General features: G+C 38.3%; 1 protein-coding gene across 3 annotated transcripts in view; it reads right to left on the bottom strand.

Moving 5' to 3' along the window:
- The window catches only part of LOC100868372 (EGFR adapter protein), a 197,305-nt gene extending 174,588 nt beyond the window's left edge, over positions 1-22,717 (bottom strand). The window contains exons 1-2 of one of the 3 annotated variants that reach the window (XM_003694543.4): positions 22,468-22,717; positions 6,525-6,605 (exon numbers count right to left, since the gene is read on the bottom strand). In XM_003694543.4, coding sequence (XP_003694591.2) covers positions 6,525-6,605; positions 22,468-22,506 — 120 coding nt within the window. In that variant the 5' untranslated portion in view covers positions 22,507-22,717. Of the gene's footprint in view, positions 1-6,524; positions 6,606-12,072; positions 13,414-15,305; positions 15,671-22,467 lie in introns of those variants that run through there. The other 2 variants (XM_086904055.1, XM_012487880.3) reach the window with 2 other exon arrangements.
- Between the last annotated feature and the right edge of the window lie 1,223 nt (positions 22,718-23,940).

Below are 23,940 nucleotides of genomic sequence, written 5' to 3'. Positions count from 1 at the left end.
ATCCTCCCCTTTTATAAATTTTACGGCGCAACAACAAAAGTAGCAAAAAGCAGCGACGAAAGCGCGAGCGAGACACTTTCCACGCTATATAAATAGATCTTTGAGATCGTGGCACGGTTTGTTTAACTGCGACGAATCGGTTCCCCACTCGTTAAATCCCTCGAATCGACGAGTATCGATAAAAGTGTTATAAATTGATTTCTAATATTTCACGAATATCCAAACGATACTACGTACAGGGGGCATTCAAATTTACACGCTGTGATTAATATTTGCGGGGCCAGAATTGGATCGTGCCCAACACTTCCCTTAATACTTAATACTCGAAAGAAAAATTTGTACTTGCAAATTTAAGCGTTCCTGGGTTTCCGAACTTCCGATTTGCGCATTTAAATTTCAATTAAAGTTCGAGCAAATTTGATCCAATTTCAATCAAACTTCGATCAATTCGCTGTTATTACTCGAACCTCCCCCTTTTCTTCGCGAACCGTTCCCTTCGTCGAAACTTTCACCTTTCCTTTTATCCTTCCTACTCCAACATCTTCCATATTTCTTCCTCCATTTAATCCACAATACTTTTGCAACACGAAAAATCTTGGAAAATATTCTTCTACATCGTCGAATTAATTTTATTCAACGCGCGCGACAGAACTCATTGAAATCATCGAATTCGCATGTATCTGGCCGCGACGACCAGGCAGAATTTTAAAGGAACGTCCAAACGTGTTTCATTAATTTCGAACTCGGCCACGAAGACGTACAATTTAGTAGGAACAGGAGGGACCCCGTTCCCCTCCCGTGGAACCCTCGTCAATTGCGCTTTTTATCCGCGTTCAAAACTCGTTGACCTTGCCCGACAGACTCGAGTATCTTCTTCTTCTATCCCCCGGTTCAACAACGCGATGACGTTCCTGCCAGCAGACGAAATCGATGAAAATCGACGACGAAACTTGGTCGAGAGGAGGATGCCGATACGCGATGAAATTATTTTACACGCGTTCACAGTCGATAACGAGTTTGCGTGGCGTAATTCGCTCGACACAGAACGCCACAAATGTTTTTTAATCGCGTGTTTCTTTCCCACCATTTAAGTTTCGAGAAATTCCAAATGTTGGGGTACAAAATTGTGGCAGTTGTTGAAGAGAGAAAATGAATATATCGAAAGAATTTATTTAAAATTTATTTCTGTGAACTCAAAATAACTTTATACGCAAAGTTTAAAGAATATTTCTCTTTTGTCACGTACGATGAATGAAAAAAATTTGATATTTTCGATATCTTCTTCTTTTTATTACTTCATCACTCGAAACGACTCGAAAGATTAGTTAGCACAATTTAAAATTCATACACGAGATAATTAAGCAACTCGTTTCACGCTCGGACTAGCTCGAATCTCGAGCCACTTCGATCCATCAACAAATATAAAAATACTCGAGTTTCGTTAACGAATCCAACAAGAGTGCCTTTTACTTTAATATAAGCATACGCGATGGAAGCCGCAAGTTCCTCGACCCTTTAAAGCGAATCGTCTCTTTAAGTTTCCTCTTTCCTCGACTCGAGCGAACAGTTTAAACTCGACTGGTTCGATATTAATGATTCCATCACGTTTAATCCTGGAATTCTTCGACGCTCGAATCCATGGCGAAGAAATGGCGAAACGAAAAAAATATATACATAGATATATATATGGAGGATCGAATTTTTGAACCATATTTTTCGCAGAAGAAAAAATAAAAAATGATGAAATGAATGGCACATTTTTAAATAGCACGATAAAGTTTCTAGACAGCGTAATGAAATTTCGTGAGGATCGTCACGGTGTCTCCCCGTCATTTCGAAACAGTGTGAATCCTGTTCAGAAACTTCTTTAATACTCGCCAGTACAATGTGGCGAGTCGAGAAGACGGTTGAAAGTATGTATTTACTGTCGCAAATTTTCTCAAGTTCGATAATTTCTTCCTTTCTATCTTGAATAGAAGAAACAGGTGCGAAATATTTTTCTTTCTCCATTTCGTATACATGAAAAAATAGGATTTAAAACGCGAGATTCGCTTTTTTTTTTACTTAAAAATTCTTACTTCCGCGGTGAAAATTTGTATTCAACGTTTCATGCAAATTCTTGCGTATTCTCGCCCCACTTGATGCGAAATCTCTGCATAAACGGTAGAGGCATAAGCGTAATTATCTTTCTTTCCGCCCCAGTTGCACGTATGAAACCAAGTTTCGTTTATTTAAATAAGTTTCTCGTGCACGATGCGATGATAAATAGATAGACAATAATGAACGGCGATAAAACAAAATGGATGGAAGTTTAAGCGTGCACAAAATTTAGAGAGAGACGATCTCGTTACGTCGAATTTTTGTTCCTCGGGAGTCGAGAATTTTAAGGTAAAGAAAAAAAAAAGAAAGAGGAGAGAGAGAGAGAAAATGCATATGCGCGAAGAGGGGAGGAGGAAATTTGCGAGAGGAAAAATCGGATATAAATGGAAAAAGCTTTATTTCTCCCCGGTTGCCGCCGCAATGAAGAACGGTATAATATAATATCGTAGTAAACACAGACTACTCAGCAGTCTGGTTTATGCTCGCCTTTTTTTCACTCCTCCTCCACTCCTCGTCCCTTCCCTTCCTTTCGCCGTTCCTTATTTGCACATCGTATTGTCCTGTAAACTGGAGGAAGAAATATTAACGCTCGGTTGACACCAGTTGCGAACCTGCTTTTTAACAAAGTAACGCTTCCCTCCTCGAGCAAAACCGTATATACAACCGCGTATACACACGTGATTTTTTTTTAACAGGAAGAAAATGTTAAACCGGATACAAGGTGTGTAACGTTTTAAGTAGGCACTCGTTGCAGCATCCAATTTAATTTCATACTTCGTGTTTCCTGATATTCTCTCGACGATACATACGTTCTCGATTCGTCTGTTCCCTCGAAATTTAATAATAAACATTTTATATTGCGAGCATTGTCGATCGCAAATGTGAATTAGCTTTATGATAAAAGATTTTATTCAAATTAAATGAATGGATCGAAACGTCAATGCTTTTTCCATTTTTTCATTTCGTGACGTATTTAGGTAACATTGTATTCCACACAGGGTGAACAAGGAATTTTCCTCCGCCTCTTTTATCTACCTGATTTTTACACCATTTACTTTTACCTCACGCTTTAAAACCGTCTACAACCGCAAGTACCGCATATTTCCGCTCTATTAAACTGAAGGAACGAACGGGAGGAAAATCAAGATATTGGTCTCCGCCGTGAAAAGCGAAATAACAATTTCCGGTTTGCGTGTTGCACAAAATATACGTAGAAAAAATACGCGAAAACTTTACTTTACACGAATATCCAATTAATTAAAAAACCCGCTGATGTATACCTCGATGAGATAGATATCTCGGGACGTGTCCATAATATACATATAAAATTCGTAACTTGGCTTCCAGAGAAAGCAACGGCCAACGCGCGTCCACCCAAGTTACTTCCGGTGGATAAATTTTGCTACCACGCTTGAAACCCAATCTCTCGTCTACCTTTCGAACAAATTCTAAAATTTCGTCACGAACGAGGAATTTAATAAGTCGTGGTTTCAGACTCTTTTCCTTCCACACTCGCTTGATTTATTCGTACGTTATTCCCATTCGAGTCGAGGACAATATTTCCTTCCTTCCTTCCTTCCTTAAAAATTAACTTTGGTATGTATGTAATACGAAAAAGTGGGTAGGGAAGGATAATCGAGTGAAGAAACAAGGTAACGCTCGCTCGCGGTCGAGTGGTAAATCACGTTTGCACGACTCCGTTTAACGCGATACGTTTCATTTGGAAAAACCATTGCCGCCCCATTGTTACTTCTCGCCCCGTGGACGATCTTCGTCGTTGGTTGCGTATTTCACAAGAGGGGAGGGAGAGAATGTACATTCGCTTTGCACACACACGAGGATGAAAGTTCGTCTCGTTGTTGGCCCCAGTTTTCCACGAGTTGCCCTCCCTTCCTTCCTTCCTTCCTCCACGAGAATTCGACTTCGCAAAGCCGTGCTTAACGTAAGCGCGGCCGTATCCGTCTCATCACCCTTTTTAGGCGTTCATATTTTAGCACGTTGGCGAGCTAAACGAGGCGAAGAGAATCACACTCGAGCGGATAAAAGGAAACGACGGGAATCATTCGCTGATATCAACGAACCGATGCTCCTTTCTTCCCTCTCCCCCATAAATGTCGCTTACTAAGGGAAACTTGATACTGGAACGAATATTTTCAACGTGTTTATCATTCAATTTCCGAAAGAATCGACTTTTAAATCCACAATTTAATCAGCCCTTCTTTTAACTCTTCTATTATTATTAAACGATCAATTTTTCAGAGAAACTTTTCAGGATATAATAAATAGAATGAATAAATCTATATAGTATAAAAATAATCTAAGACAATTCCTGATCACATCGAGTCGCCACTGATGATAAATAATTTTCCCCATTTTCGAGTGTCGAAAACGGGCGTTTCCAAAACAAGCAGAGAAGGATGATCCCCAGCGCGAGATTAATCGCGACGCATAAACACGGTGATAAGGCGGGGTGGGGCGGGGCGAGGACGAAAAACTCGGTGATATCTTGGCCTCTCCTTTCCACGGCTGGGTTACAGCCGGTAACACGGGAAGCAACCGCCGAGTGTATTCATGGAAATCTGTCCATCAGGGAGGGGAGGGGGGGGGGGGGGAGTCTAATGGAATACCACCACGGCGAAAAGTGGCACGAGATATTCTTTAATGCCTTCATAAAATTCAGCCTTCATAATTCCCGGTTTCACCGTCACGTACACGCTTTCGCCTAGCAGCGGGTGCACACACGCGTGCGTGCACACACGCGCAAAAGATTAGAGGCCGACAACCACTCTCTCTCTCTCTCTCTCCTCGCGAGGAGGAGAGTTGCCCTCCCACGGGCAAATATTCAAACTCTGATGAAACTCTCCGAAATTCTGCTGATCCCTTCAGGGGTCGGTAGTCATTACTAGGTTTACAGTAATAACGTGGCTTACAATAATAAAGCCGGGGCGAAACGAAGTTTATTTCGAGCCGCAAATCTGTTGTTTGATTCCGCGTTGCCTCCCCCCTCCGCTCTAAGTTCTGCCTAATTAGCCCAAGGAACGCAACCGTGTTAATTGCGCCACGGACCATTCCTCCCCTCGTTTGGAAAATGCATCTGGGTAAGTGGCGATGATACGCTCGCTTCGTAACTCTCGGCCCATGCAACCCAACCGACGAGTTTATCTTTCCTTTCGAACGAGAGTTTTTTGTCCTTTCGCTTCTCATTTTGAGGAATACGTGTTAAGCTACTATTTATAGGATTTATCGGGAAGGGGACGGCAGTAGTGGATGCGTGAAATTTCTTTTGAATGTTTATGCAAGAGAATTTTATTTAGGAGATGGAATACGTTCTTTAAGGTTCTATCTATCTGGAATGTTTATGGAAATGTAAGGCAACTTTATTAGGTAGGAGTATTTTATATTTAAAGGATTTTATATTTGTTATTGAAATGTAGAATTTTCTTGGAAGTAATTATATTATGTTTAAGATTCTTTTATTCAAAATTTTGTTATCATCATTTATTATCGAAGAAATGTGTAGAAGACGTGTATAGAATTTCTTGAAAGTTGATTCGCCAAATGGTGAATTTATTTTAGATTTTATTTTATTAGTTTAAAAAGAATAGATTGAAAGTTGAATGAACAATTGAACGATTTTTCTAAGAGAACATTTTATTCAAAAGCGTTAAACCGTAAGGGTTTATTCATTCTACGCGAACTTTTCAAAACCTTTTGTGTTTTATGTGTAAAGACTGAATAAACATCAAAATCTCGTTTTCGCATTTTTTCGGGTGGTGAGCGTAGAATATGCATAAAAGTTGCAAAAGTAAATTTCAGGATGAGGAAACGATGAGGATTTATCCATACCTTTTATGTCGTTCCTTAAAATTAATTTTTGAGAATAGTAATATATCATACTTGTTATTCGAACGATTGATATAAATGTTCTCAACTACAATTCGATAACTTCAACGATAACGTGAACTTGCTAGCAATAACCACGTTTATGGAAATGTAATATTACATACGTATGTATATATACGTATGTATATATACACGCTTACATGGTACACATAAATTTAACCTCTGTAATTATCGTATAGTGACAAACGAGGTCCCATGTGCATACCATACTCGGATTAAATGCTAACCCCGTGTGTACGAATGAAAATTCAATATTTACTTAACTCGCTCTTACACTCTTCATTGTCTGATCTATGAACTTTGTATAGTTCCTTTAAACGATTTTCCTATTAATCTTGTCGATACGCACGTACTTTAAACTTCGTAATAAAACTCTCGAGGCAAAAAGAAAGAAGAAAAAAGTAATAATAATAATTCTCGAGAATTATCATTCTCGAAATACGTAGGTATATCTGAAAGTTTATTTCTCCGAAGCTATCGCAAAAATTTTTCATAAAATTTTTGTCCGAAAAGGTACTCACTCTGAGAGTCTCCAACTGGGAGCGCACGTACTCGGCACGGCTGGCAATGTCGGGGATTGCCACAGGAAACGAACCCATGTACTGTAACGAGAAAAATGTTTCAGCATTGTGTTTAGAACGAATTTTCTTTGAAATTAAGAAAGCATTATTCAGGATTATAATAAATGTTATACATCATACATTGAATATATACTAACTCAACGTTATTTCGTTATTCGAATAAACAGTGAATTTTAATTGGATAACTTTTATTGAATAAAATTAATAAGACGAATAAATTATTCCTTTCTCGTTCAAATTAAGTCTCGTGTCGCTAGAGGAATAGCAATGATACAACATTTTGTATTTCGTGTTACCAATTATCTATAAAATCAATAGCTCTTTGAGAAATCCAAGAATTTGTCCGTTTCACCCTGTTATATGTCGATTAATAATAGTACTTTTAATATTAATTTACCAAATTAGTAAGCTTTGACTATTATCACCGTGACACCATGGTGTTGCAAGTGATTGCATTCTAAAATGGAATAGGAATTTGGTTGGAAGATTAAGGTTGCGGAATTATATTTGATTCCCCTGGCTGAAGGTAGTCGATAGGTGTCCGAATTGTTGGGCCAGTTCCTCGAGAATGATACACAAGGGTCAATTGTACGCCACGAATTTGCTTGAAACTACAACGTTTCAGCGGAATAGTTGACGCTCCAGGATGATCTAATTACCGAGTTTCGAGAATGGTGTTTCGGTGGCTGGCGTTCGGAACAACTTGAAAATACTTTCGTAATAAATGGGGAAACACGAATAACTTTAATTCAAAATATCTCGAGGAAACTTTTGGCACAAGGAAGAAACTGTGTTGGACCATTCTTTTTATTCTCCATGATTTTCATAGAAAGTGAGATTGAAAAAAAACGCCATGATTTTGACATTAAAAAAGAAGAAAGGCATCGCATGATGGTAAAATATCGAGAGAAAGAAGTTTTTGCGACAACTCTGCTCTTTTTAAAAAGAAACGAAAAAGGCATAGTCTTTGATTTGTGCAGCGATAATAAAAATGCATAAATATATATAGTAATTTTAACACGATAAATTTGCAAATATAATAACACGACGTATTAAAAATAAGATAAGATCAATAGTCGTCGAAAGCCTGGAGAAGTACTTTCCGCCCAATTTCTGCCAAATATATCTTCGAATTTGGCAGAGGATTTAAGAGGTCGAATTAACGAGGAAAACATGAGGAGGGTCGGAACACCGGAAAAGTTCCAAACAATTTCGCGTTTCCTCCGAAAGCGATCCCTCTTCCTTGGCCAAACACGTCGTCGGATGATTATATGGTCGATAAAAATAGCGACCCTCCTTATAAGGACAATAAATAAAACCAGCCGAAGGGCTAAATTCCAAGAACGCAATATAGAACGATACTTAAATGCAATTACGTTATCTGTATTGTTTGTTCTCGATAATACACGTGTCGTTTTTATATATCGCCACATCCATTCCCGATATTATACGTAAATTTACACATCGAAGCAGAAAAAAATTAAACAAAAGAATGATCGTTACGTTGAAAAATTAATTCCCATTCATACGATAAAAATATATATAAAAAAAAAAAAATATATCTCTTTTTCCATCCAACTCGAATAAAATAATCCGATGAACATAAATCGGAATTGTTAATTTCCGTTCTTGAAACAAAAAAAAAAAAAAAAAAAAAACGAAACGATCGAAATTACGATACTCGTAATATAAATACTTTTCACGATATTACCTCAATATTATTCTATTCACGATAAATTCACTCGAAATTTAAATTTTAAAACATAATATCCGTCGAATAAAATATTTTTGTGTGCTATATATATACATATATAAAACGGATTAATACTTTTTCGCATGCGCTTATTATCTCGATCACGGAATCATCGAATGACGTAGAAAAATAAATTGGAACACAGATCGAGGAATCTGTGCGTTTAAAAAGAAGGGAATTACACGGTTCGAGGATTTAATTGTAACGCGTGCAGTCCGTTATTATAATTCACCATATCCCCACCACGTCTGGAAAATCTTTTCTCCGTACACAGGCGTTTCGATTCGGATACTCTCGTGCCGGAAAATAATCCCCGCTTTAATCCTCCCGGATGATTCTCATTGTTGTTTCGAATCGAACTTCTCTCCGGGAGGATCTCCTCTCGGAATCACAGGGATTTTCCAGAAATATTATGCTCCTCCATCCCCTTCTCCACACACACACACACACACAGCGGAAAGGAGCTCTGAAAATTTCGTGCAACATCGATACCCGTTCGATGCACAAATAATAACAATAATAATAATAACAATAGTAATAATAATATTAATATTAATAATAATAATAATCATGCTCGATACGAGCACGAAACACAGGCTATCAGAATATATATAGAAAATCATATTTTCGTTATATTAGCCCTGCGTGTAGTCATTGAATAGTCACTGAATATTGGGAATATTGAATATCGAGAGAGAATATTTTTTTGATGAACGCCAGGGAGGAGGAAAATAATTAACGGGTGTAATTTCGAAGTTGAAAAGATTGATAATTATAAATAAAAAATACGATACAGAACTTTCGATAGAAATTCATTTGTTTCGATCCGCGAATAATTTTAAAAAATTCCCGTTAAATTTGTTATTGTCTTCTTCTCCTTTTGTTTGCAAAAAATTTTCTTCAATAATCGAAAAATAATGGAAAACGTTACGTTTGAAAATTGCAAATCTATCCGAGTCCATCCATTGTTTCCACTTTTTTCATTCATGCATTCGCGCGCATTCATCCCATTGATACACATTCCCCTGTGTTGATAAAAGTTTTTACAACGAAGAAACGGTCGCGTTGTATCGGATCGAAACCGCAAGTGGTTTTTTCGAGAGAGTTGCCATTTAAGCGGTTGGTGGCGGATACGAGAAACGATCCTTGGCAATCGTGGAATCCGAGTTTTCACGAATTTTATCCAGTCTCGTTGAACAGTTATTACGATTATTAGACCAGAAATTATATATTCTAGAAATTTTTATTTCGCCCCTCAAGCGAAGCGAATAGTTGTTCTATTCGATGCCGAGAGATAATTTCTTTCCGTTGATATTTTTACAAAATTTTGACATTACAGCGATAATTTTATGCTTAGAAAAAAAAAAATGAAAGAAATCGTTCATAATTAACATAGAACGTACGATTTTAATTAATCTTTCGAAACTCTAATCTCTCTCTCTCTCTCTCTCTCTCTCTATGTAATTCTAAGATTCGATTCTAATTTTCCACGAATATAATTGCTTCTGAAGAAAGATAAAGAAGAATCCGTTCTTGGTACCGAACAAAGATTAATCGTGATAAATCAGGGGCGGCATTCTTATTGCGGCAATCAAAGTTGAGATGATGATACGACCGGAATTATTAAGTGGTGAGGTCATTTCTTTGTCTCGCGATATCTGCTCTTCAAATTATGAACCCCTCCCCTTTCTAGCAAGACAACAACAATAATTACTCTTTTTCTTAGGATACGGCCAATTATACACGGTGAAGAGGTTACAGGAACCAGGCGTGGCTAGGTCACAACTAGAATATCGCACAGGAATCTGTTTACTTTCGTCTAAAAATTATCATACTTTTCCTTTCTCTCGGCTCTTAGCCCGCGAACATCCGTGCACACATCCGTCACCTCGAGAGAATTTTTACAGAGATATTTTCAGTTATTAACCGATTCGTCATACTACTGATTTATTACGTGTTTTACTACAGGCAATGAAAGGCGATTGTCAATAAGATACGCAGCCGCGTATCAGGCAACGTAAAGTTATTTTCTTTATCCGTGTAATGAAGATGCAGCGCTTCAATCGCGTGGATGAAAATAGGCTTTGCGTTTCAAGACACGTTCAATTGCCGACAAATTTTATGCCCACGCACCCTGACGTGATGCCTGAAAATCATTTCGTTTCAATAATAATTAGAAGTGTTTAAAATAGAGACAATTTTTTCTTTTTCTATCGAACAATCAAAGATTGTTGTACGAACTTTAAAAAAAAAAAAAAAAAAGGAGAAAACGCGTCTAAAAAAAAAAAAAGTATTCCTTTCGATCGATATTTCTGTATGTTACGCGATAATTTAATTTCTAAAATCGATAGAGGAGAAATTTCCAATTGCAAGAGAAAATAAAGTGGAATAGTTTAATTACAGGCTGCGAGAAGATTTATTACTCTTCCTTTAACTTTATCGCGGTAAATTGCTCTCGGAGCTAGAGCTCGTTACGCTGTATTCGCGTGTCATAATCTTTATCATATCGAAAAATTTACTTCGTATTTATGCTATAAATTATTCTATACACGCGTGATTACACATTGCGCTCAACGATAAAAACAACCAATTTTTTAAGAAAAAGAAAGAGAAGGAGAGAGAGAGAAAAAAAGGAATCAGAAACAGAATGCACTTCGAGTCCTTATATCGCATATTTGTAACGCGATACTTCATAGAGAACATTTATTAAAAATTACATTGGAAAGGATTTAATCATTAATCAATGTATACACGGGTGTATGTCCCAAGTACAACAGCCTTAAGGGTTGCCATAGATTTATAGGCAATTTTCTTTCAACTTGTGATAGGTTTCTGCATACAAGTTTGACAAATAGATGTAGCCGAATAATAAAAAAGTAGAAACAATGACAGTACGAAGTGGATGGATAGCGAGGGAGGGGGGGGGGAGGAGGTAAATAGGGATATATGCAGACGCTGTTAGAGATAGAGATAAGAAAGAGAACGAAAGAAATTATGAATGGAAAAAGGAAGTGCACGATAGAAGTTGCTATAGAACGCAAAAAAAGGTTGTAGTATGTGAGTTATGGCATACTCGGGATATCTACGTATCGCACATTATGAATCATGTATGTTCTTTAGATTCCTAAACATGTACGCTTCTATCCTATCCTATCCTTTATTATTTCAATTTCTTCTGGCTAAAATTCACGAACGAGTGAATCGATCAATGATGATTTCCACCTCTCCAAAATATTAAAATTTAAATTAATTATCTTCTTCCATCACTCTAAAAAAAAAAAAAAAAAAAAAAAAAAAAAAACATCGAGAAATACCAAGTATAGTATTTGCAAATAGCTTTAATCTCTCAAGGAGCTGTTTAAAAACAGGTAGCCTTCCCAAAGATCGTAACTATACGTAATAAGAAAATCATAAATCAAAACGGCCACAATTTCGGCTACGATTTATATTCCTCGTTTAACACGCCCTTAAGAGTGGCCCTGTACGTTTACCTAATAATTCAACGAGATAATAAATTCCCTCGCCTCCCCTTCCTCGCGCTCTTCCGGGGGAGGAGGGGAGGGAGGAGGATAACAGCGTGAAAACGAACGAACCGCCGGACCGACACTCCTCGAATCGAGTTTAATTGAGAGCAAGAATACACATACCGTGGAACGATATTTTCGAATGCAGCCTAAAAATTCACCCGCGATTCGATTGGGAAGAAAAGATGGTGGCGTAGCGCAGCCTTCCTACCTGTACACCGTTGAATATTTTCAGAGTGGCCTCGGGCATCTTGACAGCTACGTCCCCCGCCTCCTCCTCCTCCTTTCCACCCATGGATGTCCTCGATTATTCTATTCGCCCTCCTTCTTTTTTAATTGCGTTTTATCTCGTTAATTGCTCGCCGTCTCGTTCGCCACCGATCAACCCCCTGTCTCTGAAGCCGTGACGTGCGCAAGTAATCGTCCTTTCCTCGCTCTCTCATCGTTACTCGACGATAAGTTAAAAAAAAAAAAAAAAAAAAGTAGGAACACACTCGCCAATTTTAATTGTTCGATCGATCGATCCGAGGATTCTCGCCGATGGATGGAATTTTAACCATCTTTGAATTAGAAATCGCGTTTTATATATATATATATATATACACGTTACACTTGGATCGTGCAATTGTTTACCGTTTTTTTGGATAAAGGTGTTACCGTGGTGACGTCGAAAAGATACAAAATAATATTTATAATTCCTCGAAGCAATTAAAAATGAAGGAAAACACCGATCTTATCTTTAAATTTCTTTATCGTGATATTCGCGATGATCGTACACTTGCACATCGATAATCATCACGCGGAACTTTTTAAATAGATAATAATTGAACTGGAACACTGGTTCACTTTTTCAACTTCTCGCGTTGGAAAAGTCAGGGAAAATCCACTTTACTTGGCGAGGAGACGGCACCACTTTCACCGGACACTTTTACACAACGACTCGTTCAATTTCGCGGGGAGATAAGTCGGTTGCGGTTGGTATGCACCGTGATCACTAATCACTGTCACTTTCGTCTAAACACGCTCTGTTCCACGCCGGTTCTACGCCACATACGCGGCTCACTTTCGTGTCATTAATCCCCCCCGGGCTGACCACGAAAACTAGTTTTCGAGAAACGCGTTGAAGCGTTTCGCAAGTGGGCTGGATACGTGGTCAACAAGTGAACAGCCGCGGCTCACTTATCCCAGATAACTTTGAAAACATCGAGTGTCGCCGCTAATCTATTTTCAATTAATCGATTCCGGTTAAGTTGGGCGCAAGCCAGTCGAATCGAGGGAATAAATAAGCTCGCGTTGCAAAATTTATCGCTTACGCTCGAGTTAGCCCTTAAACTCGTATCGGAATCGAGCTCTTTTTATTCAGACTTTTATTATTTCTCGGGAAAATTTACTGCACCCGGCTCTCGAATATTCGTGTGAAAATTTTTAATTTCCATTTGAGAATGATCATAATGATTATCTCCGAATATGAGAATCAGCTTTTCGATCAGCTTTCGATTTCGATTACAAATCCAAATCGTGGTGGCGCAATTATACGTACGCGTCGACGTAATAAATTGTGCATTGACATTAAATATTTGCCACGCGTTTAAGGGCTAATTAAGATATCAAAAATCGAGCGATATCACGATTCTTAATCTTTCGACCGTTCCACTCGAGGCAATGATTAAGAGTATAATATGGAGATAGAAAGGTTGGCACGGATTGCATCAGAGGCGAGGAAGGCAGCGAAGGCAATGAATCACGGTTCGAAAATGGGCCGACACGGTCCAAATTGCTCACGGTAGATGGTGGTATCGGGGCAAAAAGAAGAGGAAGAAGAAGAAGAAGGGGGAAAAAAAGAGAACACCTTCTTCTCTTCGTGGCCGGTTCCGTTTGTTACGTTATCACAGGTGAAATTGCGTCCCCGGCAACACGTTGGCCGGTGCCTTCGTCTCGCTTACCGAACTCGGTCACGTTGCAACTGTTGACATTTTCGTGTTCCAAGTCTCAGGGAGTCGTGACGAAGAATCTCGACGCAGGATGGCCGGGACGACGTTGTGCAAAACGTGAACAGCATTCGAGCCGATACATTTTGCAACCGAGAAGATATTAGCGAGTGCATCAATGAGATCGCACCTTTCTATCATCCAGATCTTTGTCGCCTTTGTTTTTCGCGATTTTTTCTTCTTTTTTTTTTTTTTTTTTTCAATTTTTGGACTTTAATTTTTATCTTTGAAAGAAGGGGACAGATGTGATGAATGATTTACTTGTGGAAGAATTGGCAAATTATTGTAGAAAATAAATTGATTTTTTTTTATTTTCGATCGATTGATAATTCGAGGGCCGAAATAAAAGAAGGGGACAGATGTGAAGAATGATTTACTTATGAAAGAACGGTAAATTATTGTACGGTCGATACGTGGCAAAAGGTACAAATAAACGAAAGAGAAGTAAATCTTTAATATTATCGAGTATAATCGCGAGGGATGATTTTTGAACGAGAACGAGACAAATGATACAATTTCGCGCACAAATATTCGCGTTTTAATTGGTCGATACTCGGTTTGATCACGAATACTTGACAGGGTTTAATTAATTATCATTCATTTAATTAAGTATATAGCGTTATACGAGTCACGTTGGATTATGGCATTAATTACGTCCGTCGTTTAATTTAAACACGATTAGTTAATAATAACTCGCGCGATTCTATTTTATATTTCTCACGAGGGATGCAATTTCGATTGTTCCATCGAGAATGGGGTGCACGTTTCCTCGACGAATCATCAATTATCGTGATTTTCATCTATGATATTGATTGAATTTTCAATTTATCCTTGCTCTCTTCGTTGAAATTATCACACAAAAATTGTCTCTAAATAACTTCTAAATCGTTAATTGATTTTAATGCTTTTGAATTAATTTTTCACTTTTCGTGCATGTGAATCTTCCCTTTATATAAGATTCATCGGTCACCAGAATCATATATTTTTACGAGATACTTATATTCTTCTTATTAACGTACTTATAATTAATTGGCTGTTAATATGTGACAACGATTGTTCGAGAATGTAAGATATGTTCAATTTTTTTTCTTTTTTTTTTTTACTAAAGCTTGTTATATCGACTGATTATACACGATGATCAAACACCGTCAACTTCACTTTCGAAGCTATGAAAGCGAATAAAGAAGGTGTGTCACATATAAACATGCATATTATGCATATGCAATTAAGGAAACACTTTGATAGCAAATTATAACGTAGTTACTTCATAATATTTTCACCGTTTTGTCGTGAAAAAGTTATCACTGGATGTGGAATATTGCGTTCAATTGTAATTAAATCCCTTAATCGACTCGATTACTTTTTACCTTTAATACCATTAATGTCGCTATATGAAAAAAAAAACGAAAATAATCGATATCGATTGTTATCCCAATATCCTTCTCGGAAGAAATACCTGCTTTATCCTAATCAATTATCCCAAACAATCACGAAACTCGAACAGTTGCGTTCGTTTCTTTTCTTTCAGACGAGATCACAAATTGTCACGTCTAATCACGAATAAAATAATTACTTCTTCGAAGACTTCGACAATAAAGGTTTAATCGTATATTCACTTATCAAGAAAGGGTGGCAAGCACGCGTCTACACAAACAATGACGAGCCGATGTCACTTTTGTCATCGCGCGCGTAATAATATATTTTATCACTTAACCGAATAAAGGAATCCGCCGTCGATCATGTTGCGCACGAACGCATACACGCACACACACTTAATTCTAGCACCATTAATCAAGATCAACCAATCCTTTCATTAAGTGTCCGCGAACGTCATTTAATTGTTTACTCATCCAGAAATACCCGGCCACGCACATGCATTGTCGAGGAAGCCAACCCCGTCCGTCAATCTTGCGATGCCATTTGCATAATGATGCCTTTCATCGACGTCGCCCGACGAACACGAAAAAGGAAAGAAAAGAAAAGAGAGGGGGCAAAAAGAAAGAAAAAAAAAAAAAAAAATACCCTTCCGCTCTTTCATTAAATCCGCTTAATCACTTCGCTTATCAACAGTCGTAAGTTTGTTTATTAATTCGAGCGTGCGCTTCTTCTTTTATTTTTTTTTTCTTTCACTCGAAAAACAAGGATGTGCAACGTTCTCGATCCACGCACCACCAATCGAACGAGACCGATTTCCATTCATCGAACACGATCGATACCTTCTTCTTCTTCTTCTTCTTCTTCTTCTTCCTCGCACGATAAACAATTTATCAGAAACACGCGTGTCCTCCTCTTGCACCGTTTCCACGAGGAGGGACGGGGCAACGCGAGTTTTCACGTGAACACGCGCACCGTGGATTTCTCGGGGTTCACATTTGGGGAGGAAATCGAAAAATCGCGATTCACCCCGCGGTTATCGACAGCCGCGTCGTTATCGATCGGCGTGCACGCGCGTGCACGCGATCTCGCGTGCTCGTAAGTGGCGCAACGTGCGTAATAAGAGACTGGCAGGGCAGAGATCGGGCCGGCGGTGGTTGCGCGCAGGGCCGCCTGCCTCTCTACTATGGGGACAGTGGACGGGTCCACACCGTGTTGCCTCGAGAGTCGAAGAGTCCCCGTGTGTCAGCCGCTCGCACACACGGCACACACACACGCAGCAAGGTCGTCCCCCGTCCAGCCTCCCGTGCACTCCCACCACCGCCGCCTCAATCATCCTACTTTCCTGGCCCCTGGGCCCCTTTTACTCCCACCGCACCTCCTCGAGCCGGCCAACCGATACCGATTCCAATAGGAAAATTTCTCAATGGACCTGGATCTCGTTTTTTCTCTCCATTTTTCCTTTTTTTTTTTCGTTCTCTCTCTTTTCGAAAGAGGAGGTCGTGTCCGACCTTGCGATTCAGGCTTGGGTTCGAGGAGCATTGATTTGAAAATAATTTTTTCTTCGGAGGAGATCCTCGTAAAATCGGTTTGGACGAAGTATTCTTATTTTTGTGCGAGAATTTGTAAATAGTCTGTATAATATTATGAATATGCGTTTGTTTGTAGTTATTTGTTGAATAAAGCAGCTGACTTCCACGACACCCGGTACGCAGAAGCTTGATCGATTTCTAATATGTGCGTGCCCATATAAGAAACCGCAAGGATGCGGTAAGATGGTTGTACTTATATCGGTTAACGGGGCAACAAAATGTAACAATAAGCGACGACGTTTCATTCGAAGCCTTTTCAGATCGTTTCGTAATCTTCATTTTTCCCACTGTCCAATCTCATTTTGTCACTTCTGAGATACACTCACTGTCATCAATTTTATTACACCCTCGATCAACCTGTACTTTCACATAACTCGTTACTTTTTCATCCATCGAATCTATCCACAATCCGTGAATTAAAGTTTAATTTATCGTAATTTCGTTTCGAAAGTAAAGTCTTATCTTTCCCGTTTTTTAATCCCACTTGGAGGGGGAAATTTGTTGAAAAAAAGATGAATAAATCGTGTGACTTTGGTCACTCGAGCAAAACTTGAAATTTGGCGGTAATACGGGACGTATTACGAGAGAGGCTGGAATGGAAAGTAAAAATTGCCTTGCTCGGAACAATAGGAGAAAGCGGCTGGGGGGGAGGGGAGGGGAAAAAAGAACATTTGCGTAACTGAAATAGTTGAATGGTTCGAGACCAGCCTTTATTCTCAACGATGCTCATCGAGGAGTGTTAAATTACGCGGACATTGTACAAGAACAATGTGCATTCCGTATGTCGGGAATTACTGGAATAATGGCGAATACTCCTTGGCGAGGAGTATAAACGCAACAATGGTCAGCACAGCGATGATAAAATTTTACGAAATTGCTTTATCCAATTCCAAGTGAGGAAGAAAGAGCGTGGTCGAAAAATGATTAAAGGATCGAATTAAATTTTAAAGAAGAAGGGGGAAACAACATCTTGCGAGTTGCGAGTTGCAAGGCTCGTAACGATTTACATTAATGGAAAATTAATCAAATTGCACGTGTTACACGCGCTTTTATTAATCATTGAACTGGTTTCAACGTGTTGCCGATATTACAACGTGTTATCAATTATGCATGCAACATTCAATTTTTGATAACGAAAAGCAAAACTTACAACGTTGCAACGTTGTAAATACGATATAAAGCACGCGTGTGAAACAGATACGCGTCGTATCTTTGAATTTCGATGAAATAATTAATCGTACATCTGGATTAATCAGTCTAATATATTTCGCACAACCGATCAAATGAAACGTTACAACGCGTATTAACTTATTACAACTTGTGTTGCACGTTTTAACACGGTGCAAGATTAAGTTAGCAAATGTAAATCCGAATGTTAACGTGCCGTTAAATCGCAATAACGTTCGAGTTACATTTTCTCTAGATAAAAGGAATCGTCTGGTCTGGAAATAAAAAAAGAAAAAGAAAAAGAATCAGCCTTCCAATTATAATAAACATCATGCATGTCGGATTAAAGGTTTTACAATCGAGTTAGAGCATTTCTTCTTCGCGCCACGACTTCATTCTCTCGCTGATAAATTCCTATATAACGAAGCTAACCTTGTCCGCGTATAATAAATATGAATATGAGTATCGTACTCTTTCAATTTCCTATCGTTCACGCTCGATCTTTAATCTACCATGGAATAGGTGGATCTCTGTTCGTCTCTACATTCCTCACAATCGAACGAACCATTGCACTTTTCCTTGGAACACTTTGCTTCCGATTCCTCCAATTTTTCTCCTCGACGGAGAACAACAGCAAATCTCGTAAAAATTGCCAATTGCTCGCCCTTTACTTTTCAACGTTTATCAAAGAGAGTTGAAACACGTAGCTATTCGGATAATTTTTTATAACGCGAGAAACGAGGAAAATTACGAGAGGAAATAATTTTCCATCGAAATCAAGCACAGAGGCAATATTCGATTAAAAATATGATTACACGGAGGTAAACGTTAACGAGGAATGGATGTAAGCCGCGGTATCGATAGAAATTTCCTTTACGTGGAAGAATTTCGAGGGAGGGAGGGGAGAGGAGAATGGAGAACGAGTTTCGAAGAATGGATGAAACTTCGCGAAAGATGAAATCGCGCGATGAAATCCACGCCACGTACACGGCGCAACATCCATCCTCGTTTAACACTCGGCCGAAATCAATTACAATTATTCCCCTTGCAGCCGAGATTTACCGTGCGTCCAGCCTTCGAAGCGACGGGCGAAGAGGTTGCGGCGTAAAGAATTTTTATGTCCCGAAAAAAGACAGAATCGGCTTCGGCCGATGTCGTGTCCGGACGCGCGAGGGCACACCAACTTCGATGAAATATGCTCGATTTTGTAAAAATTCCCCAACACAAAAAATTCGCGAACGGGTAACGAGACGTTTTCAGATTTGCATTTTCGAGTAATTACAAGGGATATTTACGATCGTGGTTGTAAATTGTGAAGTTGAAAAATAAATTTGGGGGAAGATGGAAAGAATGGACAAGAATGCGCGCTCGAAGTTGAATACGATTGTTGGTTCATCGTGAAGGAAGAATCGTCGAAAAAGACTAAATGGAAAAATTTGGGAAATTTTTTTAAAGTAAGTAAATAAAATATTATTATTTTCTCTAGTAATCATTTTTTTGTTTGTTCAAATATTTTCACTTATTCGCATACAAATATGGATAATATGATATTGTATTAATTTCTAAGATTGATTTACAAATCGATTATATTTGTTCAAAGATCAAAGCGAGTAAACTATTAAATTCTGGGAAACCGTAATTCTAGAAAGACTAAAATATATTATATATAATATATTTTTACGAAAACTTGTGTGCGTCGAAGGGTTAAATTCATATTCCAGGAAAGTTTCGGCAATCAAAAGTTGTTCACTTCTCCCTCTTCTCTCCGATCTTTCCTCTCCTCTTAAAAGAAAAATTTGTATTTTTTAAACGCGCTCGTGAATCTATCGATTTCAGGTGGCCTCGAATAAATAACTTTTTTAAATATTCCGTGCTTATTTATTTTTTTTTTATCGATATCGTTACTCGCCTTCCACGTATTTACAACCGGGGATATTAATTAGAAAGCTATCGAAAGAATTTATTCGTAAAAAGCTTGCAGGCGGCGGTATCGTTATGTACACACACCTCGAGATAAACTAACTTAAATCCGAGGAGAGGGAAGATACTTCTCGTTATTAATCTTCCCGCTAGCGTTGCAGCAACGGATGAACTTTTACGGCACGAAGTAAAAAATATAGGGGAACAAGATCCTTATTCGCACGCACGCGGCACACCCGTGTGGGCGAGGAAGAAGAGAGCTTTCGCGAAGAGTATGAGGAAGTCGAAGTCATTGACTTCGAGGAACGAACGATGGACGTTACGCGTTGCAACATTTTTTTAGTTTTCGATTTCAAATTGATCGGTTGTCGAAGAAAGATAAGTTATCGTCACGGACGGTGAGTAAGAGAGCGAAGACACGCGAGATTTATTATCGAGTTGCGTATTTTTCTTTTTCTAATCTTAAAATTTGCTACGCTACGAAAATATTCTATTCCTTCCTTCCTTTCTTCTTTTCTAATTTGCACGGCGAGTCGAATTTTGAAGAATGTTCAAGTTTTCATTTTTGATTTTGAAAGGTGGCGTGCAATCGCAAAAGTCGAAAACCGGCGTCGAAAAACGCATCGCTCGTTGTGGAAATGAGATATCGAAAACCGTTGAGATTGCACTTAACGGTTAATCCCATACCGCTTTAACCATTGGTCGTGATCCTCCCTAAGTGTAACTGCGGTTTGCACGCGAATCGATCGCATGCAACACGAAATTAAATAAACGCGCGTCGTTCCTTTTCGAAATGGAAGGAACTGGAAGGAATCTCGTTGAACAAAATACGCGAAACTCGAACATGTTTGTAAGCTCGACGAGCATTATGATATTAAACGGGGCGTGTTAAAGCGTTTTAAGAAAAAGACGAACGATACTTTTCAATTACAATATTACCAGGGTAAAATATAAAATATTAAATTTCAGATCAAAATCTCCAAAGAAAAAAAAGAATCCATAAACGTCTAATTTATTTACATACCATCTTCTCCGATATATCGCGTGGGACGACTATTTCTATTCTATACTTTCAAAAAAAGAAAAAAAAACGTAAGGCCCTCTATGAAAATTCTTACACGAGAAATATTACACGATCAATTTGATCGAGATATGCAATAAACGTTCGATCCCGGAGGTTCGTTTCGAATTACAGATAACGCGATAAGACGGGAAGGGAAAAGAAGAGCCATTTCTACGAGACGTTTAACTTGGCCAATTACGCGAAATCCCGAAATTTATTCGCTCCGTTTAATCTCCTCGCATGGCGGGAAAAAAAAAAAAAAAAAGAAAAAGAAAAAAATAAAAGAAAAAACGAGGAGAAAGATTTGAAAGAAAGGAGAGCTCTCCGGTGGCGGCGATGTACCGATCCATTGAATTTCCAGACGGTGGTGGAGCACGCACGCGTGTGTGCACGCTTGTTTCGTATAAATGCGCAAACTTAAGCGTAAATGCACGAGCATGTGCACGAGGCGTGCATGTACTCTCGATCGTTCCGCTCGGCCCATTCGAAGGAAGAAGAAAGGGCGATGGATGGGAAGGCGAGGAAGAGGGAATCGTACATGAAAATTACATACTCGGTGGGACCTGCACTTAAAAGGCCTCGAACGTATAACCGTGGCCAACTAAAAAGCTTGGTACACGTCAATGCCAGATTCGTGATATTTCGTAACCCCGAGCCCAGTCAAGTAGTCTCGCGACCGTTCCTTTTTAATTGCGAGTCGCGGACGAAAATTGTACCGGCGCCGGTTCCATGCCTATGCGGGAACCTCGATCGAGCTCGCATTACCCCGCATATCGAGTCTTTGTTTCAAATTTCTAAAGAGAGGGAGGGGAGGGGAGGGAAGGTGAAAAGTGCTCTGCTCGTGGGAAATTTATTTCCGTTGGATTTATTATGTTTGTTAAGAGAGAGTTAATATTTTTTTAAATAATATTCGTATCGGCGATATTTGAAAATATTTGAATCAACGATATCGTCGCTGAAACTTCGTAGTTTTTGTTTTAAGTTTGTAAGCAATAGAAAAGAGACAAGTTGAAAAGTGTTCCTATTCTTACGAAATTAATTTCTGTTGAATCGATTCCTTAAATTTTGATTATCAAAGAGTAAAATAATATTTGAAGATTTAGAACCATATCGAGTCTTTGTTTGAAATTTGTGAAGAGGAGAAAGTTGAAAAGCCCTCCTATTCTTATGAAAATAATTTCTGTTGAATCGATTCTTAAAATTTTGATTATCAGAGAGTAAAATAATATTTGAAGATCGTATTCAGAATCATATCGAGTCTTTGTTTGAAATTTGTGAAGAGGAGAAAGTTGAAAAGTCCTCCTATTCTTATGAAAATAATTTCTGTTGAATCGATTCTTAAAATTTTGATTATCAGAGAGTAAAATAACGATTTCGAAAATCGTATTAGAATCGTATCTTTGTTTCGAATTTGTGAAAAGAAGAGGTTGAAAATATTCTTGATAGGAGTAGAATTATAAAACGAAGATAAAAAGTAAAAGTGAAATAGTAAAGAGTGTTACCTTAGCTGTGACGAATCTCTTCGAGAACGGTTCTGCCATAATAGGTAGACATCACTTCCCATCTGGTTACCAGTGTTTCCGGTATGTTTCACAAAAACGCTGGTCACGTTAATCGCAAAGAGAACGCACGTTTGACAACTTTTTCTTTACGCATTGCACAACACTGTATCACTTAATCGTCGTTCGAAGCTTCGTACACTTTTTCTTAAGCGATGTTTAAAATTACTCGCACAGATTCACCGCGGCTCTTTATTCCACGCGCCACTTTGCACACACATTTTTATCATCAATCCACTTTTCGAATTAATATTCACGAGATCTGTAATGCGATTGATCCCGATCATTATCCCCGACGATTGAAAATATACGTGTAAATTATACAAGTTGAAAAATGAAGTGTGAATATAATGATACGCCAAAATGATCGAGGCACGTTTCTAGCCTAAGGCAGTATGGAGAATGCTCACGTATACCGAGATATTTTGCACGCTAGGCAATCAATGGTAAACTGAACTTTCGACAACAAGCTTGAAAAGAGACAAGCGCGAAAGAGACGTTGGTTATAACTAGTCGTCCAATCTGTTTACAATCTCGTACAATATCATAACAATTAACAGAGGTTAGAGAATTTGAAATCAATGCGTAAAATTTAATATTTTGATAAATAAAAGTAAGATGAAAACATTGCGTGAAATTGTACGTAGAATTGAAGAGTATTATATTTCTTGGTATACAATTGTATACGGTTATTCGAAACGAAATTTATATTCCTATCTTTTCCTTTTCAAATATTACAAAATTACTTTTGGAGAGGGAACGGTTTTCAAGAACGAAGAATGCCTTCGAACCGGTCAAATTATTCAATTTTCAAGGCCGCTCTTCCTCCGTGCCTGTCCAAATTTAAAAATCAATCAGAATCGCTGCATTTCAGATCAATTTTTTATTTAACTTGAATTTATACGAAAACACAAGTTTAGATTCCTTAAACTGATTATTAAAGATAATCGATGATTCAATTAAACAAAAAAATATTCCTTCGAATAATAAATTTCAACATATGTTTCACATTTCCAACAAGTTTCGCATACTTTTGTTACAAAAACTTTAAACTCGTATAAAATTCTAATTCACTCTCGTATTATTAAATTTAATACGGAAATAATTCATAACAAATTTATCCTTTTGAAACGATAAATAATTGATCGATCACGATGGACGATACCAGCAGCCCATGGAACGGAAACGAGGTTTCACCTACGCATCCAACCTAACAATTTCACTTTCTCGGGGAAAACGGCGAGTTGAACTTTTAACATTATAGATGTACCTATCAATCATGCGAGCAATTAACGAACGTCGGCAAGAATGGTCGGCAAGCACCGTTTAACGATGGACACGTTTTACGTAACTTTAACAAACTCGTTAACAAGGGACGATAAATGAAATTCTACGGCGTACCTACGGCGTTTATGC

This window comes from Apis florea, unplaced genomic scaffold (assembly GCF_048593485.1).
Source record: "Apis florea isolate Af1SG1 unplaced genomic scaffold, ASM4859348v1 contig_2293_pilon, whole genome shotgun sequence".
Lineage (NCBI taxonomy): Eukaryota > Metazoa > Arthropoda > Insecta > Hymenoptera > Apidae > Apis > Apis florea.
Note: the sequence above shows the minus strand (reverse complement) of the source record. Positions and strands in the feature narration are given on the sequence as shown.